Below are 16,860 nucleotides of genomic sequence, written 5' to 3'. Positions count from 1 at the left end.
GTTTAAAGCGTTTTTCAGCTCCTCGTGACTGTTCCTTAGTCCCTTGATCTCTGTAGCAAGAGATTCTCTGCTGTCAGCTATACTGTTTTCAAGCCCAGCGATTAATTTGATGACTATTATTCTAAATTCACTTTCTGTTATATTATTTAAATCCTTTTTGATCAGCTCATTAGCTGTTGTTATTTCCTGGAGATTCTTCTGAGGGGAATTCTTCCGCTTGGTCATTTTGGATAGTCCCTGGCGTGGTGAGGACCTGCAGGGCACTTCCCCTGTGCTGTGGTGTATAACTGGAGTTGGTGGGCGGAGCCGCAGTCAGACCTGATGTCTGCCCCCAGCCCACCGCTGGGGCCACAGTCAGACTGGTGCGTGCCTTCTCTTCCCCTCTCCTAGGGGCGGGATTCACTGTGGGGTGGGGTGGCCTGTCTGGGCTACTTGCACACTGCCAGGCTTGTGATGCTGGGGATCTGGCGTCTTAGCTGGGGTGGGTAGGCAAGGTGCACAGGGGCAGGAGGGGCAGGCTTAGCTTGCTTCTCCTTAGGTGGTCCTCTTCAGGAGGGGCCCTGTGGCAGCAGGAGGGAGTCAGATCCGCTGCCGGAGGTTTGGCTCCGCAGAAGCGCAGAGTTGGGTGTTTGCGCGGAGCGAGCAAGTTCCCTGGCAGGAACTGGTTCTCTTTGGGATTTTGGCTGGGGGATGGGCGGGGGAGATGGCGCTGGCGAGCGCCTTTGTTCCCCACCAAACTGAGCTCTGTCGTCCGGGGGCTCAGCAGCTTTCCTTCCCTTTGTCCTCCAGCCTTCCCGCTTTCTGAGCAGAGCTGTTAACTAATGACCTCCCAGCCGCTAAGTCGCGTTTGCTGTCGGAACACAGTCCGTCAGGCCCCTCCGCTTTTTGCAAGCCAGACTCGGGGGCTCTGCTTGGCCGGCGAGCCGCCCCTCCGCCCCGGCTCCCTCCCGCCAGTCCGTGGAGCGCGCACCGCCTCGCCGCCCTTCCTACCCTCTTCCGTGGGCCTCTCATCTGCGCTTGGCTCCGGCGACAACATTCTGCTAATCCTCTGGCGGTTTTCTGGGTTATTTAGGCAGGTGTAGGTGGAATCTAAGTGATCAGCAGGACGCGCGGTGAGCCCAGCGTCCTCCTACACCGCCATCTTCCCTCTCTCTCAGTTTGATAAGTTTTTTATAGATTTTGGATACTAACCCTTTATCTGATATGTCATTTGCAAATATTTTTTCCCATTCCGTCAGTTGCCTTTTAGTTTTGCTGATTGTTTCTTTCACTGTGCAGAAGCTTTTTATTTTGATGAGGTTCCAGTAGTTCATTTTTGCTTTGTTTCCCTTGCCTCTGGAGACGTGTTGAGTTACAAGTTGCTGCGGCCAAGATCAAAGAGGTTTTTGCCTGCTTTCTCCTTGAGGATTTTGATGGCTTCCTGTCTTACATTTAGGTCTTTCACCCATTTTGGATATATTTTTGTGTCTGGTGTAAGAAAGTGGTCCAGGCTCATTCTTCTGCATGTAGCTGTCCAGTCTTACCAACACCATTTGCTGAAGAGACTGTCTTTATTCCGTTGGATATTCTTTCCTGCTTTGTCAAAGATTAGTTGGCCATACATTTGTGGGTCCATTTCTGGGTTCTCTATTCTGTTCCATTGATCTGAGTGTCTGTTCTTGTGCCAGCCTCTCGATTTTCAAAAAGAATTATTTTTAAAATAATTTCTAATTTTTGAATTGAAAAAATTTCAAATGTAAAGAAAAGTTGCAAAAATAGTATAAATAATATTCTTTCTAGAGTCAGTAGAGAGTGATGCCCCATCACCTGGATACTTCAGTGTGCCTGTTTTACAAAGAAAGACATTCACCTCATGACCCAATATCACCATCAAATTTTTGGACACAATTCAAGCTTCATCAGTTGTCCCAACCATGTCTTTTATAACAAAAGATTCCAGTTCAGAATCACGTTCTGAATCTAGTTTTCATGTCTCTGGAATCCCTCAGTCTGTAACAGTTTGTTAGTCTTTCCTTGACATTCATGACCCTGACACATTTTGAACATTTAAGACTAGTTGTTTTGTAGAGTATCTGTTATTTCCTTATATTTAGGCTCTGGTTATTTATCTTTGACAGGAATACTACACAAGTGATGCTGTGTTCTTGCACCATTGCCTCACATCAGGAGGTGTATGATGTCAATTTGTCCCATTTTGTGGAGAAATTCTTTTGAGACTATACCTCATTAAACTTTCAGTTTATCTATTTGTTTGCTTATGTATTTATTTATACCTACATAGACTCAGATTTCCAGTTTATTCAGTTAGATATAATCTTTTATTGTCATAATGTTTTTTTAATGTTGCCAATGGGTCAAATTTCATGCTCGAATTTGTGATAGGCTGGTTCTATTGATGTCTCCATCATTTTCAACATTCTCTAAGCAGTGTATCTTATTGATCAATTGATTTACCTACCTACCTACCTACCTACCTACCTACCTATCGTATACCTATCACTGTGTCTATAGGCATGAAAACAGTGATATTCTAATAGCAATGAGTACACCTAGCTCTCAGATGCCTACTAAAAGAAGCTAGGGTTTCTTGGGAGAATGGATATTTCCAGGGTTGGGACAGAGAAACTACATGATAAGGCAGAAACAGTTTGTGAAACCAGAAAAAAATAACCAAAGAAGTTATACCCACACATTTGTAGCTCTGTTTTTTGTCTCTTTATGCATTTTGGAAACCAGGAGTTCATACCTGTATCTTTAATTTTAACCCAACACTATAGCATTCTCTTTTCTTCTTTTTTCATGTTAAAATTCCCTTGATGGATAATGAGAAACCTGGCCCCTCTTGTGGGTAATGTATTTACTTTTTTGGTCAACTTCCCTGTGTGAAACTAATCACCTGTTTCTTGCCCTGAATAAACACCTTCCTTATGCTACTTGGGTTCTGACCTCCCAGGTCTGACTGCTGCACTGTGCATTTCTCTACACCTTGCCAGGGATCCACCTTCTTCACTGTGTTACGGTGGTGCCCTCAGTACTAGTGTGGACCAGACATCCTGGCCTCACCAAAAGGGTTTTTAGGCACTGAATTGTTCAGGAAGGGAAAGGGAAGAGAAAGAGAACAGAATGGGACAAATCAGTGGAAAGTAAGCCCTGGAGAAATAAAAAGAGACACATGCCACAGCCCACTAAGGAATTTTAAACTACTCAGGGTGCATATGCCTTTGGAGGTCAAGAACGCAGGGTAGCGGGTGGAACGCAAATGAGGTAAAGAGGCAAATGTGAGATAATTAAAATGTTAGAAAAAAATGAACCTTTTAAAAACTGCTTTTCCTTTAGTTTTTGAGTGGGCCTAATATCTATATGTGTAAAATCAATATACCAGTCCTTTCTCCAAATAAACAAAAATGAATCATGGCTCATTGGTTTAGTATTTGGATCCTTGACACTGCATTTGCTTCTAGGTTGTTTATGATAATATTTAGAATGGTGTCGGGAGCAATCCTGCTGCTGTGAAAATTTAAATTTTGTTTATTTCTTGCTTTTGTGATTAACTTGTCAACCTTAACATTCCCAAGATCACAGTATGGAGGGCTTTGTGTTTATTATCCTTCTAAAATGCAGTAAACAGAAATGTTCTCCAAACCTCTCTGACCTGAGATCCTGGGGGAAATCTTATGATAATGGATTATTTATGGGCTTGCTGTAGTTTTTACCTATAATAGAGTCCAAATTGTCTTAAACTATTCTGATCTAGATTATAGTTTTGTCTGGATTTAAATTGTGTCTAAAATTAATTTCAAAATTTATCAAAACATCCTCATGGAAACATTAAATTAGATCAATCAAAAGAGAATTTAAAGATATCCCATGACATATGCCCCTTATTTGAATGTGAATATACATTTGTGCTGGTTCACTTGGTCTCTGTTACTCACTGAATTCTCATGAGGTTGCTATAGAAAATGAATAGATGCTCCTAAAAGTAACTATGAGGCACTAAACCTACTGAGATGAATCTTTTTTTAAAAAAAAGAATAACTGTGGCCTCAAGTATAAAACCAAGAAATCCACAAACATTAACACTTTTAATCCTAACTCTTTATAGTCAACATTTGAAATAAGTCAAATAGAATAAAAATGGTATTTGTATCTAGGTCTTTGAAGAACAGACTCTAATTTTTTAATGTATCTGAGACTAGGCTAGAATAACTCTTAATATTTTTCTATAGCATTCATATTTTTCTGGTATACTTTCTGTAAGGCATTATTGCTCCTCAGATTAAGATGCCGTTTAAAAAAAAATCTAGCCTAAGTATCTTGATATTCAGATCCTTACCCCCTGTTCTACTCCCCAACTGGGTATGTGACTTTGGGTAACTTAATGGATAATGATGTGCTAACCTTCTGCACCTCAGAGAACAAAAAAGAAAGTTGGATCAGACCAAGGCTTCTCAGCCTCTGCTGTGCCTTGGATGTCTTTGGCAGCCTGGTAAAGCCTATGGCCCTCCTAAGAATAATGCTTTTAAATCAATAAAATAAATAGAATTACCAATAAAACCAGTTATATTGAAATTCAGTTATTAAGGGATTAAAAAGCAAATTTATGATAATGGTAGTATGTTTCTTTGGTATAGCAATAAGCAAACAAAATAAATAAAGTGACCCCATAACTACTGTAATTTTTAATGTCACCATGAGTAGGAACAGAACTTTGAGATATCTGCAACAGCAACACTAAAGTGACTTAAAAATATCTGTGGATTTTATTTGTGACAAAGTCACAAGCACGTCTAATAACATTGTGGTTCGTTGTCTCCGTTAATCATTAAGGGAAATGCTAAATTTCATTTAAAAGATAGAGAAAGTAAAAATGTAATCTTTTTTTTTTTCCTATCCAAGTTTACAAACGTCCTGAATTCTATCCGCTAGATGATGTCAAAGGAACTCTCCAACAAAAATAATCTAGGACTTTATAAACAATCTTGCTAGTTAGGTAAGATGGCATACATTTAGAACTGTTCTCCTCCAAGTATGGTTCATGGATAGCAGCCTCAGCATCACACATCTGCAGCTTGTTAGAAATGCAGGATTTCCACCCCACCTCAGATCTGCTGCATCTGAATCTACATGTGTACACGATTCATAGGTGATTTGGTGTGCACATTAATGCTTGAGAGGCACTGCTACAGATTAAGCTGTTTAGACTGGGAGCTTTTCAGCTGTGATTAAACCAAGTACCCTAGGATTTCTTATATCTGCTTTCTTCCATTTGCTAAAAACTTGCCTTTAAACCTGCAGTTTAAGAAGTTGGTGACAGGCCTCTCAGCAAGGACAGCAGTGCTATAGACACACAATGGAGATTTTCATAATTACTTAAGGATCAGTAATTGAATGGGTCTTGATTGTTTTGGATATTTGAAGAGCCCAGGCAGTAGTCCGAGATTTGTCAGAAATTATCTCTGAAGCTGTGGCAAGTTGGGGAGAAATGGTAACAAGTCTGCATAACCAGATAAAAACTTTAATTTAAAGTCCAATTTAAACTTTATTAAGTATAGGCACAGTTTGTTCTGTACAGTTTCATTTGAGCAGTGTAACTGTTTGCATAATCACAGTTGATGTTCTTGAGTATACATGTTACTGGTCTGGAACCAGTTTTTTATGTATGTAACACTAAGTAGTTCACATCTTACGAACTGAATCGTGTATGTGAGGAGAAAAGCCACTCCTGAAGTGTCTTACAATGAAACTCCCTAATAGAAATTTTGATTAAATAATTACATTTATTGAGCATCTGTTTTATACCAGTGGAAATTCAGAAACGAATAAGACACTGTTCCTGCCATAAAAGAATCACCAATTTATTGTAAGCCAAGCAATATATATATATACAGGTAAGTAGGTAGGTAGGTAGATAGATAGATAGATAGATAGTAAGAGTATAAGTTCTATGATAAAAGCAGACACAAGATACTATTTATAGCGGTATAGGGGGCTTGCATAGTACTTTAAGTTCCTGTTTACTCATTGACTTACTTATTCATTCATTCATTTACTGTTTATTGAGCCATTATCCGGTGTCACACTAATCTTTATGGCTGGCCATAGAATGTTGACATTGGAAGTGGTAAGATAAGCCTAGGTTGAAATTATTTGGGATTTTGTATGCCCTGTTTAGAATGTTGAACCTTATCCAACAAGCAATGAAAAGATTTTTAAGCAGAGAAATTACTGCTCAGATTTGAATTTTAAGATCATCACTCTTGGGACAGTCATGAGAGATGACTGACTGGAAAGGAGGCTTCAGAAGCTCATTTTAAGGTTTTAAGCCTGGAAAAGGCATTCTTGTGTTCATTTCGAGATCTCTTGCACTTTTAAAAATCTCTCTTTCCTTTCTTATTAATAGCATTTGCAAGCAAATATCTGATTTGTGTTGGAAGTTTATAATATGTTGTACTTCTTGTCAAGTTTTGGTTCAGCAGTGTAATTAACATTTTTTCCTATTATTATTTTGCAGCTTTGGACACTTGTCTTGATTTTATGGCCAGTCATTATCTTCATAATTTTGGCTATTACCCGGACCAAATTTCCTCCAAGAGCAAAACCAACTTGTAAGTAAATTTGTTTCCCTAATTTTTGGATTACAGTTAAAATTTATTTTGATACTATGGAGTGTTTTCTTCTAAATTTGTTTTAATAGTATTTCTACCTGGTAGTATTTGTGTAAATACTTAGCCTATTTTTTTCTCCAGCTTTTTTAACTGGTTAGAAGGGTGAGCCTGTAGTATTTATCTAAAAAACTATGAAGCATGTAGAAGCCAGAATGCATTTTAATTTTTATAAAATTAATTTTTATAAAATTTTGACTCATTTATTGTTCACCTCATAAATCTCACCATGGTTTGTACGACACAAACAAGTATCAGTCTCAAGCTAGATCATCCTTTACTTTTATATTGTCACAAAAACCATAGACCGGTATCTGATGAACTGAACAAATGAAATCCAGGGTACTGTAAAAATCTCTTATCTCTCCTCAGGACTGATATGAGTGGTGCAAATGCATCAACACATTTAATTTAAAAGAACATTGCTTTCCAATTAGTGCTATTCCAGCTATTTTTAGTCATCATCAAGTTATAAAATGGGCACGGCGCCCAACTCAGGCCATTATTTTCTTTTGGATCCAGAATGGAGATTCAGGAAAGACACAGAAAAGTCCTCAGAACTGGGTCGGGGAGGAGAGGAAGATGAGAACCCCAATGATCTAACCAGTGTTTTTGCTTTCATTCTTTTTTTAAAAAAATTTTTTTTTTTAATTTTTTTTTTTTACGTTTATTTATTTTTGAGACAGAGAGAGACAGAGCATGAGCAGGGGAGGGGCAGAGAGAGAGGGAGACACAGAATCGGAAACAGGCTCCAGGCTCTGAGCCATCAGCACAGAGCCCAACGCGGGGCTTGAACTCACGAACCGTGAGATCATGACCTGAGCCGAAGTCGGACGCTTAACCAACTGAGCCACCCAGGTGCCCCTTAAAAATTTTTTTAAATGTTTTTATTTATTTTTGAGAGACAGAGAGAGGGAGAGAGAGCATGAGCGAGGGAGGGGCAGAGAAAGAGGGAGAGACAGAATCCAAAGCAGGCCCCAGGCTCTAGACTGACAACAGAGAGCTCGTGAACCATGAGATCATGACCTGAGCCGAAGTCGGGCGCTTAACCGACTAAGCCACCCAGGCACCCCTGTTTTTGCTTTTGTTCTTTTTTTTTTAATTTTTTTTTTTTAACGTTTATTTATTTTTGAGACAGAGAGAGACAGAGCATGAACGGGGGAGGGGCAGAGAGAGAGGAAGACACAGAATCGGAAGCAGGCTCCAGGCTCTGAGCCATCAGCCCAGAGCCCGACGCGGGGCTCGAACTCACGGACCGTGAGATCGTGACCTGAGCTGAAGTCGGACGCTTAACCGACTGAGCCACCCAGGCGCCCCTTTGCTTTTGTTCTTAAACCCTGAAGCCAGTTTTGTTGGTAGAGGAGTAAAGGTTAAGTGAGATACATCATGTTTCACAGAGCAGCCATCTCCTAAAAAGCTTCTCATAGACTAAATTTCTATAAATCTGATTGTATTTCAGATAAATCTTGGTAATTTACTATATAATAGTATGCTGAATTATTTGTAAAGAGAATAATGAGCTGGTGACTTTTAAAACTAAGTGTTTTTCAGTCACTCAGTCTTAAGAAGTAAGACGATAGCCATCATGGAATCTACTTGATTCATACACAATAGAATAATTCAAAAGAGAATATCAATTAAATTAGTGTAAAGCATTTAAACTCTTGATACTGGAATGAATAATTCCTTGCATTTGAATAGCAACTTACCATTTCTAAAGGACTTTTGCTCAAGTTATTATGTAGAGTTGTTGATGATATTTTATTAGGTTGTTTATAAAAGCAGCATAATTTTGTTCTCTTCATGTCATGTGTATATTAATTCTTTATAATAGATTTAGTCCATTGTATACTCTTGAAATTTATGTATTCTTGCCTATTTTAGGTAGCATGGAGTTCAGAAATAATGCATTCAGCACATAAGGACAAATACTCTTTGAACTATTCTGGTTTAAGATGCTAATTATCAATTCACGAATGATAGTGATAAAAGTTTATTAGCTTCTTTCAACAACTTATTTCTATTAATTTCTTGTTTATAAGGAGTTTTAAGCTATATAATAAGTTTCTCTTACAAAATTTACAAGACAGAAATATAAGGTGTGTGAGTGAGTAGTCTTAATTGGTGCTACCTGATAGGATTTAGAGATTCATGGAAAAAATCTTGGAGAGCTCTTATAGTTTCACTAAATTATGGGCGGGGGGGGGGGGGGGGAACCTTGAAAAAAATCACGTGACAAGTATCTCAGAGACCTAATTTTTTAAAGGGTCTGCAAAAACACACTATCCAAAGGGAGACGAATAACCACGTTTTACTATAGACTTCTTTTTTTTTTTTTTTTTTTTTTTTAATTTTTTTTTTTTTTTCAACGTTTATTTATTTTTGGGACAGAGAGAGACAGAGCATGAACGGGGGAGGAGCAGAGAGAGAGGGAGACACAGAATCGGAAACAGGCTCCAGGCTCTGAGCCATCAGCCCAGAGCCTGATGCGGGGCTCGAACTCACGGACCGCGAGATCGTGACCTGGCTGAAGTCGGACGCTTAACCAACTGCGCCACCCAGGCGCCCCTAGACTTCTGATCATACACTAATAATAATTAGTTATGAGGTGATTGTCTTTATGTTTGTGGGTAGGAGAGAACAGACTTATAGGAGAGTTCAGTGGAAGTATTTTTGCTAATCCCTCAGAACTTACAAAATTCAGTCCAAAAAATAGTTTATTGTTTTTATTAGAACTTTATGAGAACTATTAGAAGGAAGGTACCCTCTCACTTTACAGAAGAGAACACTGGGCAACCTGGGCGATTGTAATTTGCAAAAGTTTGATCATGTGGGATAGGAGAGAAAGGTTTTGGAAACTACCTTTACTTATTCTTTGTCCATGAGATTTGTCTCGTATTTTGCCATCTTATACATAGAGCCATAATACCTTTGGACAAAACTTTGTGTCCAGAATTTCAACTCATCCTATAGTCAATAGAATATAAAATATAATTTATAACTAGAGGTGCTATCTGTACAGCAAGTTAGAGAATCTAAAACTAGTATAGATGTAGTTACTTTATTTCCCTGTCTTGTGGTATAGAGGGAAAACTTCAAAGTGAAAGTTTGGATTCAGGCATTTTTATTCTTTTTTTAAAACAATTATTGTTTTTCTTTGTTTTTCATATCTATCGTACTGAAAGATTAAAGTGAGTTCATAATAATAAATAATAAAAATAAATATTTCTTGATCTCATACTATGTGCCAGACGTTTGGGGAGGTAATGGCAGTGTTATTCAATTCCCAGTGCAGCCAACCAGTGCAACAGAGAGATTAAGTAACCTGGCCAAGATTGCACAGTTCAAAAGTGGTGGTGTCAAGATTTGATGAACCCAGGCAGTCTGGCCCTGGACTCTGGTTTTAAGCTTATGAACTCACATTTCTTACATCGAGGAGTCAGTACTGTTCTCGTTTCTAAATAATGTTGCATTACTTAGGTTTCATAAAAGTATACTAAAAGTTAGAAATTTGGAATCTAAGCACCCCTTCTCTGTGTCTATCAAGAAAATGAAATCAAGAAATATGGGGGGGAGGTGCATTCCGATATATGAATCAGTTATCCTAAATGTTAGTATTCAGTGGAGAATTCTGCCTCTGCATGAATCACTGTAGTGATTGTAGTATCATGGAAATCACGTCCTGTTTAACAGAGTTAAAAATCCTTTCCGGGCTACAGTGACTGCTTCAGTGCTAATTGAGCAACAGAGAAATGAAGAAGAAACTCCAGGCTACACCCCAGTTGAAACTCAGCTGTGGTGAGAACAGGAGTTGTCATCCCGTGGGCACATTCTGCTCAGAATAGCTGGGCATGTGTGTAGGACTGATACATCATTCAGAACAAATATAATTAGTGAATCAAAGGGCTCCCTCCATAGTTTTCTTGACTGATGGGCATCTGTGGAAGTCTGGACTTGGGTGAGTTAGGTAGCTGCTGCAGTGTCTGCCACGGAGGGCACCCGTCCTGAGCAAAATACTTACTTTTGGCATTGTCTGCTTTCACTTACACCCTCCTGTGTTGCCATCAACAGCTTAGGTAACTAGCTTCTGCAAATAATAAGTCCCAGGTAAGGAAAGCTTCCCAAGCCTGGCAGACAGGCCAGGATGCTTCTTGTTTGCATAGAGAAGAATGGGCTGAGGCGCCACATTTGAAATAGCTCCAAGCTTTTATAATCTGTACACGCAGTAACTTGTCAGGAGACAAACTTTAAAGCTGAAACACCATGCTTAGGAGCAGAGGCAAACAAAACAAACCCTCCAAAATGCATTTAGACTAAGCCCAGCTATAATGTACAGCGAGCTATCTTTGTCTCCTTTTAACATGCACATACCCATGAAGTGCAGGCAAGCAGTTCCTAATTACTGCGGAAATGACTACTTTTCAAGAACAGAAAAAACCCTGGCATAATGAGATAAGTGGTCTCCAAAAATTGCAGTCTTGCCAAGTAAGGAGCCACATTTCTATGAAGTTAATGAAAAACAGTATTTTTCAAGCAGTTGAAAGTACCACTAAAAGCACAATGGAAATTATACTTTGTAAGTATGACCATAGCTTGGATTAAACTGCAAGTGTCCTGGAGCCATCACTTCCTAATACCCCTGCCTCCTCAGAAGAGAAGAAATTCAGCCCATCTCACATCTGCAAATGACCCAGGGGAAGGCAGGAGCCAACTGCTAATTGAATTATATCTAAATTTGTGCTAGCACAGGGTTATACTGAATTTTGCCCGTCTGGATGTGACTCCATCACTTTGGTAAATGCAAGATTGCCATTCCCAGCATGACTTTTGGCCTCCAAAGCACACCTTTTGTCTTCAGGGTTGCAATAAAAATATTAATAGGGGTGCAAATTTATTGAACACTTTACTGTGTGTCAGACACTGTGCTAAGTACTTTGCATCTATTTCCTTAGTTAATACATCACCTCTATAAACTATGTGATAGGATTGTCCCAACTTTAAAGATGACAAAGTTGAGGCACAAAAATGTTAAGTAACTTACCCATATTCACATGGGTGCTTTGTGCCCAAAGCTGGATTTTAAACACAGTTTTCCCTGCAGATACGGTAGTAGTTTTGTTCAGGTCGCGACTGCCAACAATGGCAATCCTAAGATCCGGCTCATCTGAGTTTTACAGCATCTCCTTTTTCTTCCTCATACCACCTGTTAGCACTGCCAAAGATCGAACATGGCTATAAAAGTGAACTCAATTGATTTTTCTACCTGTTAGCAGCTCCAAGAAAAAATGTGAGAAGGAAGATTGAAATTATTGATTAATTGGTGGTTTGCGGGGTCCATGCATGTTGCTATACCTACAGCACCTGAACTGTTAAGAGGAAACTATTGTGTGGTTTCATGTTGAATAGGCCTATGAGGCCTCTTACCGGGAAAGGTTGTGAAAGTCAGAGGAGCCAAGCTTTTTCTGGCCCTGCTTTTGCTTCCGACTTTGCGCATGGCGTGTTTCCATGGGAGAAATGGCAAACACATGAGGACCGGATTCCATTCTGGGGAATGGATTTCCCATGATTCAGCTGCAGTAGTTGAGGCACCCATAGTAAATCGTTTCCTGTTCTATTTTGATTGGCTCAAAATTAATGTAGGTTTTGTTCTGGGAAGCTCAGAACCCCGCATCATTCATCTCCTGCCAGGTCTTGCCCCATCCAAGTTCTCCATTGTCACGTGTGCCAGCAGCACCAGGAAGTCTCTCAGGTTAGAAACGTCTGACTCATCCATGCCTCCTCCCTTTCCTTCACCTCCCATAACCATGAGCCAGAATCTGTCTTGTGAAATGTGTCCTGGAGTTACCCCATCCTTTCCATCCCTCCTGCAGTGCCTTGCTTCGAGATCTCATTGTTTTGTGCCTGTATTTCTTCATTAGGTTTTTATTTTGGGGGTGGGATGGGGGAGCACTCTGGAAGCCCAACCTCTAATTCTTCCCATAGTTTATCATCAGATAATCCCTTAAAATGTTCTTTGGGTCTACTAAGTTTCAACTCCTCTTTATCCTACTTTCACGATGTTCATGATCAGGATTCCTTCAACTTTCAGTTCACTGCGTTCTGCAGTATGAGGCCTTTACCTAAAGAGGCAGTGTCCAGCTGTCTTCCACACATCCCATGCTCATTGCCATGTGGACATGCATGCTCCTGTCCCCTCCTCCTCGTCTATTAAAAGACAAGCTCTTATCTAAGGCTTACCCTTTTGCCTTCCCTGATCACCCAAACTCCAATTATTTCTCCTTTCTATCTCTCTTGTGGATGTGTGGGCTAATAGTGGTTTTTGAGTGCTTTATGCTTTAATCTTGGCTCACTCATTAGACTAATAGTACATTAATAGCAGAAATCATGCCAAGGCATCATACTAATATCAGATACAGTATGATTCCTACCACAGGGAACAAAATAAGAATGGAATGTATCATTTAGAATGTAGTGCAGTTTGAAAGATATGGGGGATTGGATTATCACATTCACCTAGAGATGCATGGAAATAAAGCTCATTGTGCATCTGAGATAGGTAAAGGACAAGAAGTTAGCTTGCTTTTGGTTTGGTTTTTACTTCAGGTAAATCTGACTGTGCTATCAGAAATATCTATAATGCTAATATTGGGAGGGGTGCCTGAGTGGCTGACAGCATGGAGCCTGTTTGGGATTCTCTCTCCCTCTTTCTCTGCCTCTCCCCTGCTCACTTTTGTTTTCTCTCTCTCTCAAAATAAACAAACAAACATTAAAAAAATGTCTATAATACTAATATTGGGACAAGAAAAGGGATATAAAGCTCTCTCACTCCTCCCCAGGTAGATCCACCTGGGAATTTCCCTCACAAATACCTGAGAGTTCAATGTGAATGTGTACAGAATATTTTTGTGTGGGAGAGATTTATAGTCTGCTTCTTGCTTAAGTTCCAGAAAACATTAGAGCAGTGTTTGAATTTCACAGCCAAAGCCCCATCATTTACTTCTTCCATCAGCGAATCAGTAGCGAACATTGGGAAACATTATTGACCCTTTAGATGGCAACATGGAGATAAATTCTGTGAAACTCAGGGAAACCAAGACGGTGACTGCATCCCCAAGCATCCTGTGCCGACTGGGCTGTAGGGAACCAGCAGGAAGAAGGTAGTGTGAACATGGCCCCTGCACACTCATACACAGGGCTGGCTACAGCTCCTGCTGGTAGTTGCCCATCTCCCCCAAACCTGATTTGAAATTCTCTCACGCAATGCCATGGGCACACCCTAATGCCAGATAACATGACAAAGGGATTTCTCAACTAATGCTCAACTAAGGCTTAGTACACAGAGTTGCATCAGAGAGCTGGGAATATCTTAAAGTACAATAAAACTTAATTGAACAAGTAGGAAAATAAAGAGTAAAGAATAGCTATTGATTGCTCAATGGAAGATTTCTTCTCTGGGGGTCTTACTATTTTTTTTTTCTCCTGTCCATTCTGCATCATGCCTACTTTTGATGATTTACCTTATAAGCTTCCCAGAAATGACTGCCTCACGGACATTGTCTCTGGGGGCCACGCCCTCTCTTTTTCACTCTTTCTTTATTTCCTTCCCTTCATAAAGAGCAGAGGGGCTCCTGTTACTCTCAGGTAAGGAGCTCTAATATTCAAGTCTATATGACAAATAAAGATAAATAATTGATTACTTATAAAATCCTCACAAGTACAGTAATGTCACTTGCTAAGGTCCCCAGTATCAGTGGATGTTTCCAATATACCCTTAAAGCTAAGAGATAGAGTTAACAAAGTAATTTCAACCCATTCTCCTTCACTTATCCAAGAGCAACCAGCCCAGACTGAGGCTCACATGTGATACTTAGAAGAGGTGAGGGCCTGGCTCCATGGTTGGCTGACCGTGTGCTTTCCCAAGTGACTGTTCAGTATTCTTCTAAGCATCTCCCAGGAACCCTGGCTTAGCAAACTGTTGTCATTTTATGCTATTCTCACCATTCAACTTTTCTCATTCTCTTTGTAGGTCACATTGTGTCCTTTGCTTTCATAAATGAACCAGTGTATATTTTTAGAGTAGAGCAGCCAGCCCTCATGGAAGAAATGCCACAGCATCTGATAGTCACTGGTCTTGAGTCCGTTGGAATTTTACTGTGGAATAAAATTAGAATGACCATTCACATTAAGAAAAATGAAATCTTTGTTTTGGTTATATATTTATACATTTATATTTATATGTAAAATTAGTATTACTGTGAGAGGCAGAACAAGGACTTAGAGCACAAACTCCATATTCAAACTGCCTGGATTCAAACACAAGCCTTGGATAGGTCTCTTGGTTCTCTGAGCCTCGGTTTCCACATCTGTATATTGAAGTTAATAATAGCAGCCACCTCACAGAGTTGTTGTAGAAATTAAATGAGTTAATACTTGTTAAATACTTAGATAAGTGTCTGGCACATAGTATGAGCTATATTAGTGTTAGATATTATGCTTTTTTGTTTTTCGTTTTAATTTCTTTTAATGTTTATTCATTTTTGAGAGACAGAGCACAAGTGGGGGAGGGGCACAGAGAGAGGGAAACAGAAAATCCAAAGCAGGCTCCAGGATCTGAGCTGTCAGCACAGAGCCTGACATGGGTCTCGAACCCATGAACTGTGAGATCATGACCTGAGTCAAAGTCGGATGCTTGACCGACTGAGCCACTCAGGCACCCTGATATTTTGTTTTACATTACTTGTAATATTATATAGGTATATAATGATTGATAAATCATTGAGTCTCACTGAGATAATCTAGTGTATTATTTGACAGAGAAGAAAACTGAGGCTCAAAAATTTAAGACTTGATTGTGGTTGCACATTTATCCTTGCCTCTATCATATATTTAAAGGGTACCTGTTATGTCTGCACTGATCAAAAAAGCCATGAACCCTCAGAACAGTCAAGTTTCTAGGAGGTTAATAAGTATGTCAGAATCTGTAGTAAATATGCGACGTGATAAATTCCACAGTGGAGGTAGGCTCAAGAGCAAAGCAGCAGAGCAAATAGAGTCCAGACAACTTTACCTGGGATCAGGGCTGGGTCTATGGCAATGCGAGTGCAATGCAAACTTTGAAGGGTTAGCAAAACCCCAGTAATTACGATCAATCATATTTCAATATAATATTCTAAAATATAAAGATTAATTTTAAAAATTCTATGATGAATCAAATGTTAACATTTTAGATAAAGTCAGGCTCAATATTACTGACTTTTGTTTTACCTTGGGCTCCAGTTGGCTCCCATAGCACTGCCTGGGATATCAGGAAGGGCTTCACAAGGAAGTCCTATGTCTTAGCATGAGTCTTAAAGAATGAGGAAGCATTTGGCAGCTAGACAAGTAGTGTCTTTGCATTTCTAATGGACAAAGACCAATGTGAGTGGAGACAGAGGACATGACAGAGTTAGATGTGCCAGGAATTTGCAGTTTGTTTTGTCTGGAAAAGGAGGTTTTTTGTTGCAGGTGGGGAGGTGAGGCTATCTGATCAATACCAAATGTACTGAACTTTATTTTGGAGAGGATGAGAAGCCATTGAAACTTTTTAGTAAATTAGCCTTGTTTTAACATATTTATTTTTTCTTTTGACCATAGAAATACATGCTTATTATTTAAAAATTAAATAATGTAATATAAGTATGCATATTGTAAAAAGCAGAAGTCCTGCATAATCTTGCTGTGTAAAGATAACTATTGTTAACATTCCAGTGTACAATTTTTTCAGGCCATTTTCTATGCACACACACACACACACACCTACATACAACCAAAATGCGAACATTGGGCTCAGATAATGTTTTAGAAGGAACTTCCACAGCAGCATGGAGATGATTTCATAGAAGCTAGTGATTGGATTGGGCACAGAGTTCTGGTTTTAAGACTTCGACTTCAGTTTTCCTTTTCATGATCTCTTGATTGCCCTGGAAATGTTATGGGGCTACAATGTCTGTAGACCTGTCACAGCTGGCTATGTCCCCCGCCCCCCCGCCCCCGACCACTTTTTAACACCCTCTCCTTCAATCCTTCACTTTCTTTCCAGATTTTAAAATCCAGATTTCTTTAAAGAATAGAGAATTATTCTTCACAATAGGGAAGCTTTCAATGCACAACTATAACTCTTGAATTTCATACTGTCCAAATGAAATTAATACAACTT

General features: G+C 39.5%; 1 protein-coding gene across 1 annotated transcript in view; it reads left to right on the top strand.

The window, feature by feature from the left end:
- Positions 1–16,860, top strand: part of ABCA12 (ATP binding cassette subfamily A member 12) — a 188,754-nt gene that overhangs the window by 13,458 nt on the left and 158,436 nt on the right. Inside the window, exon 2 of the mRNA XM_086719559.1 lies at positions 6,515–6,608. Coding sequence (XP_086575685.1) covers positions 6,515–6,608 — 94 coding nt within the window. The remainder of the gene's footprint in view (positions 1–6,514; positions 6,609–16,860) is intronic.

The sequence above is a fragment of the Puma concolor genome, chromosome C1 (genome assembly GCF_028749965.1).
Source record: "Puma concolor isolate L17-30 chromosome C1, mPumCon1.1.hap2, whole genome shotgun sequence".
NCBI lineage: Eukaryota > Metazoa > Chordata > Mammalia > Carnivora > Felidae > Puma > Puma concolor.
The sequence above is the reverse complement of the archived record's forward strand: the minus strand, read 5'-3'. Positions and strand labels throughout refer to the sequence as shown.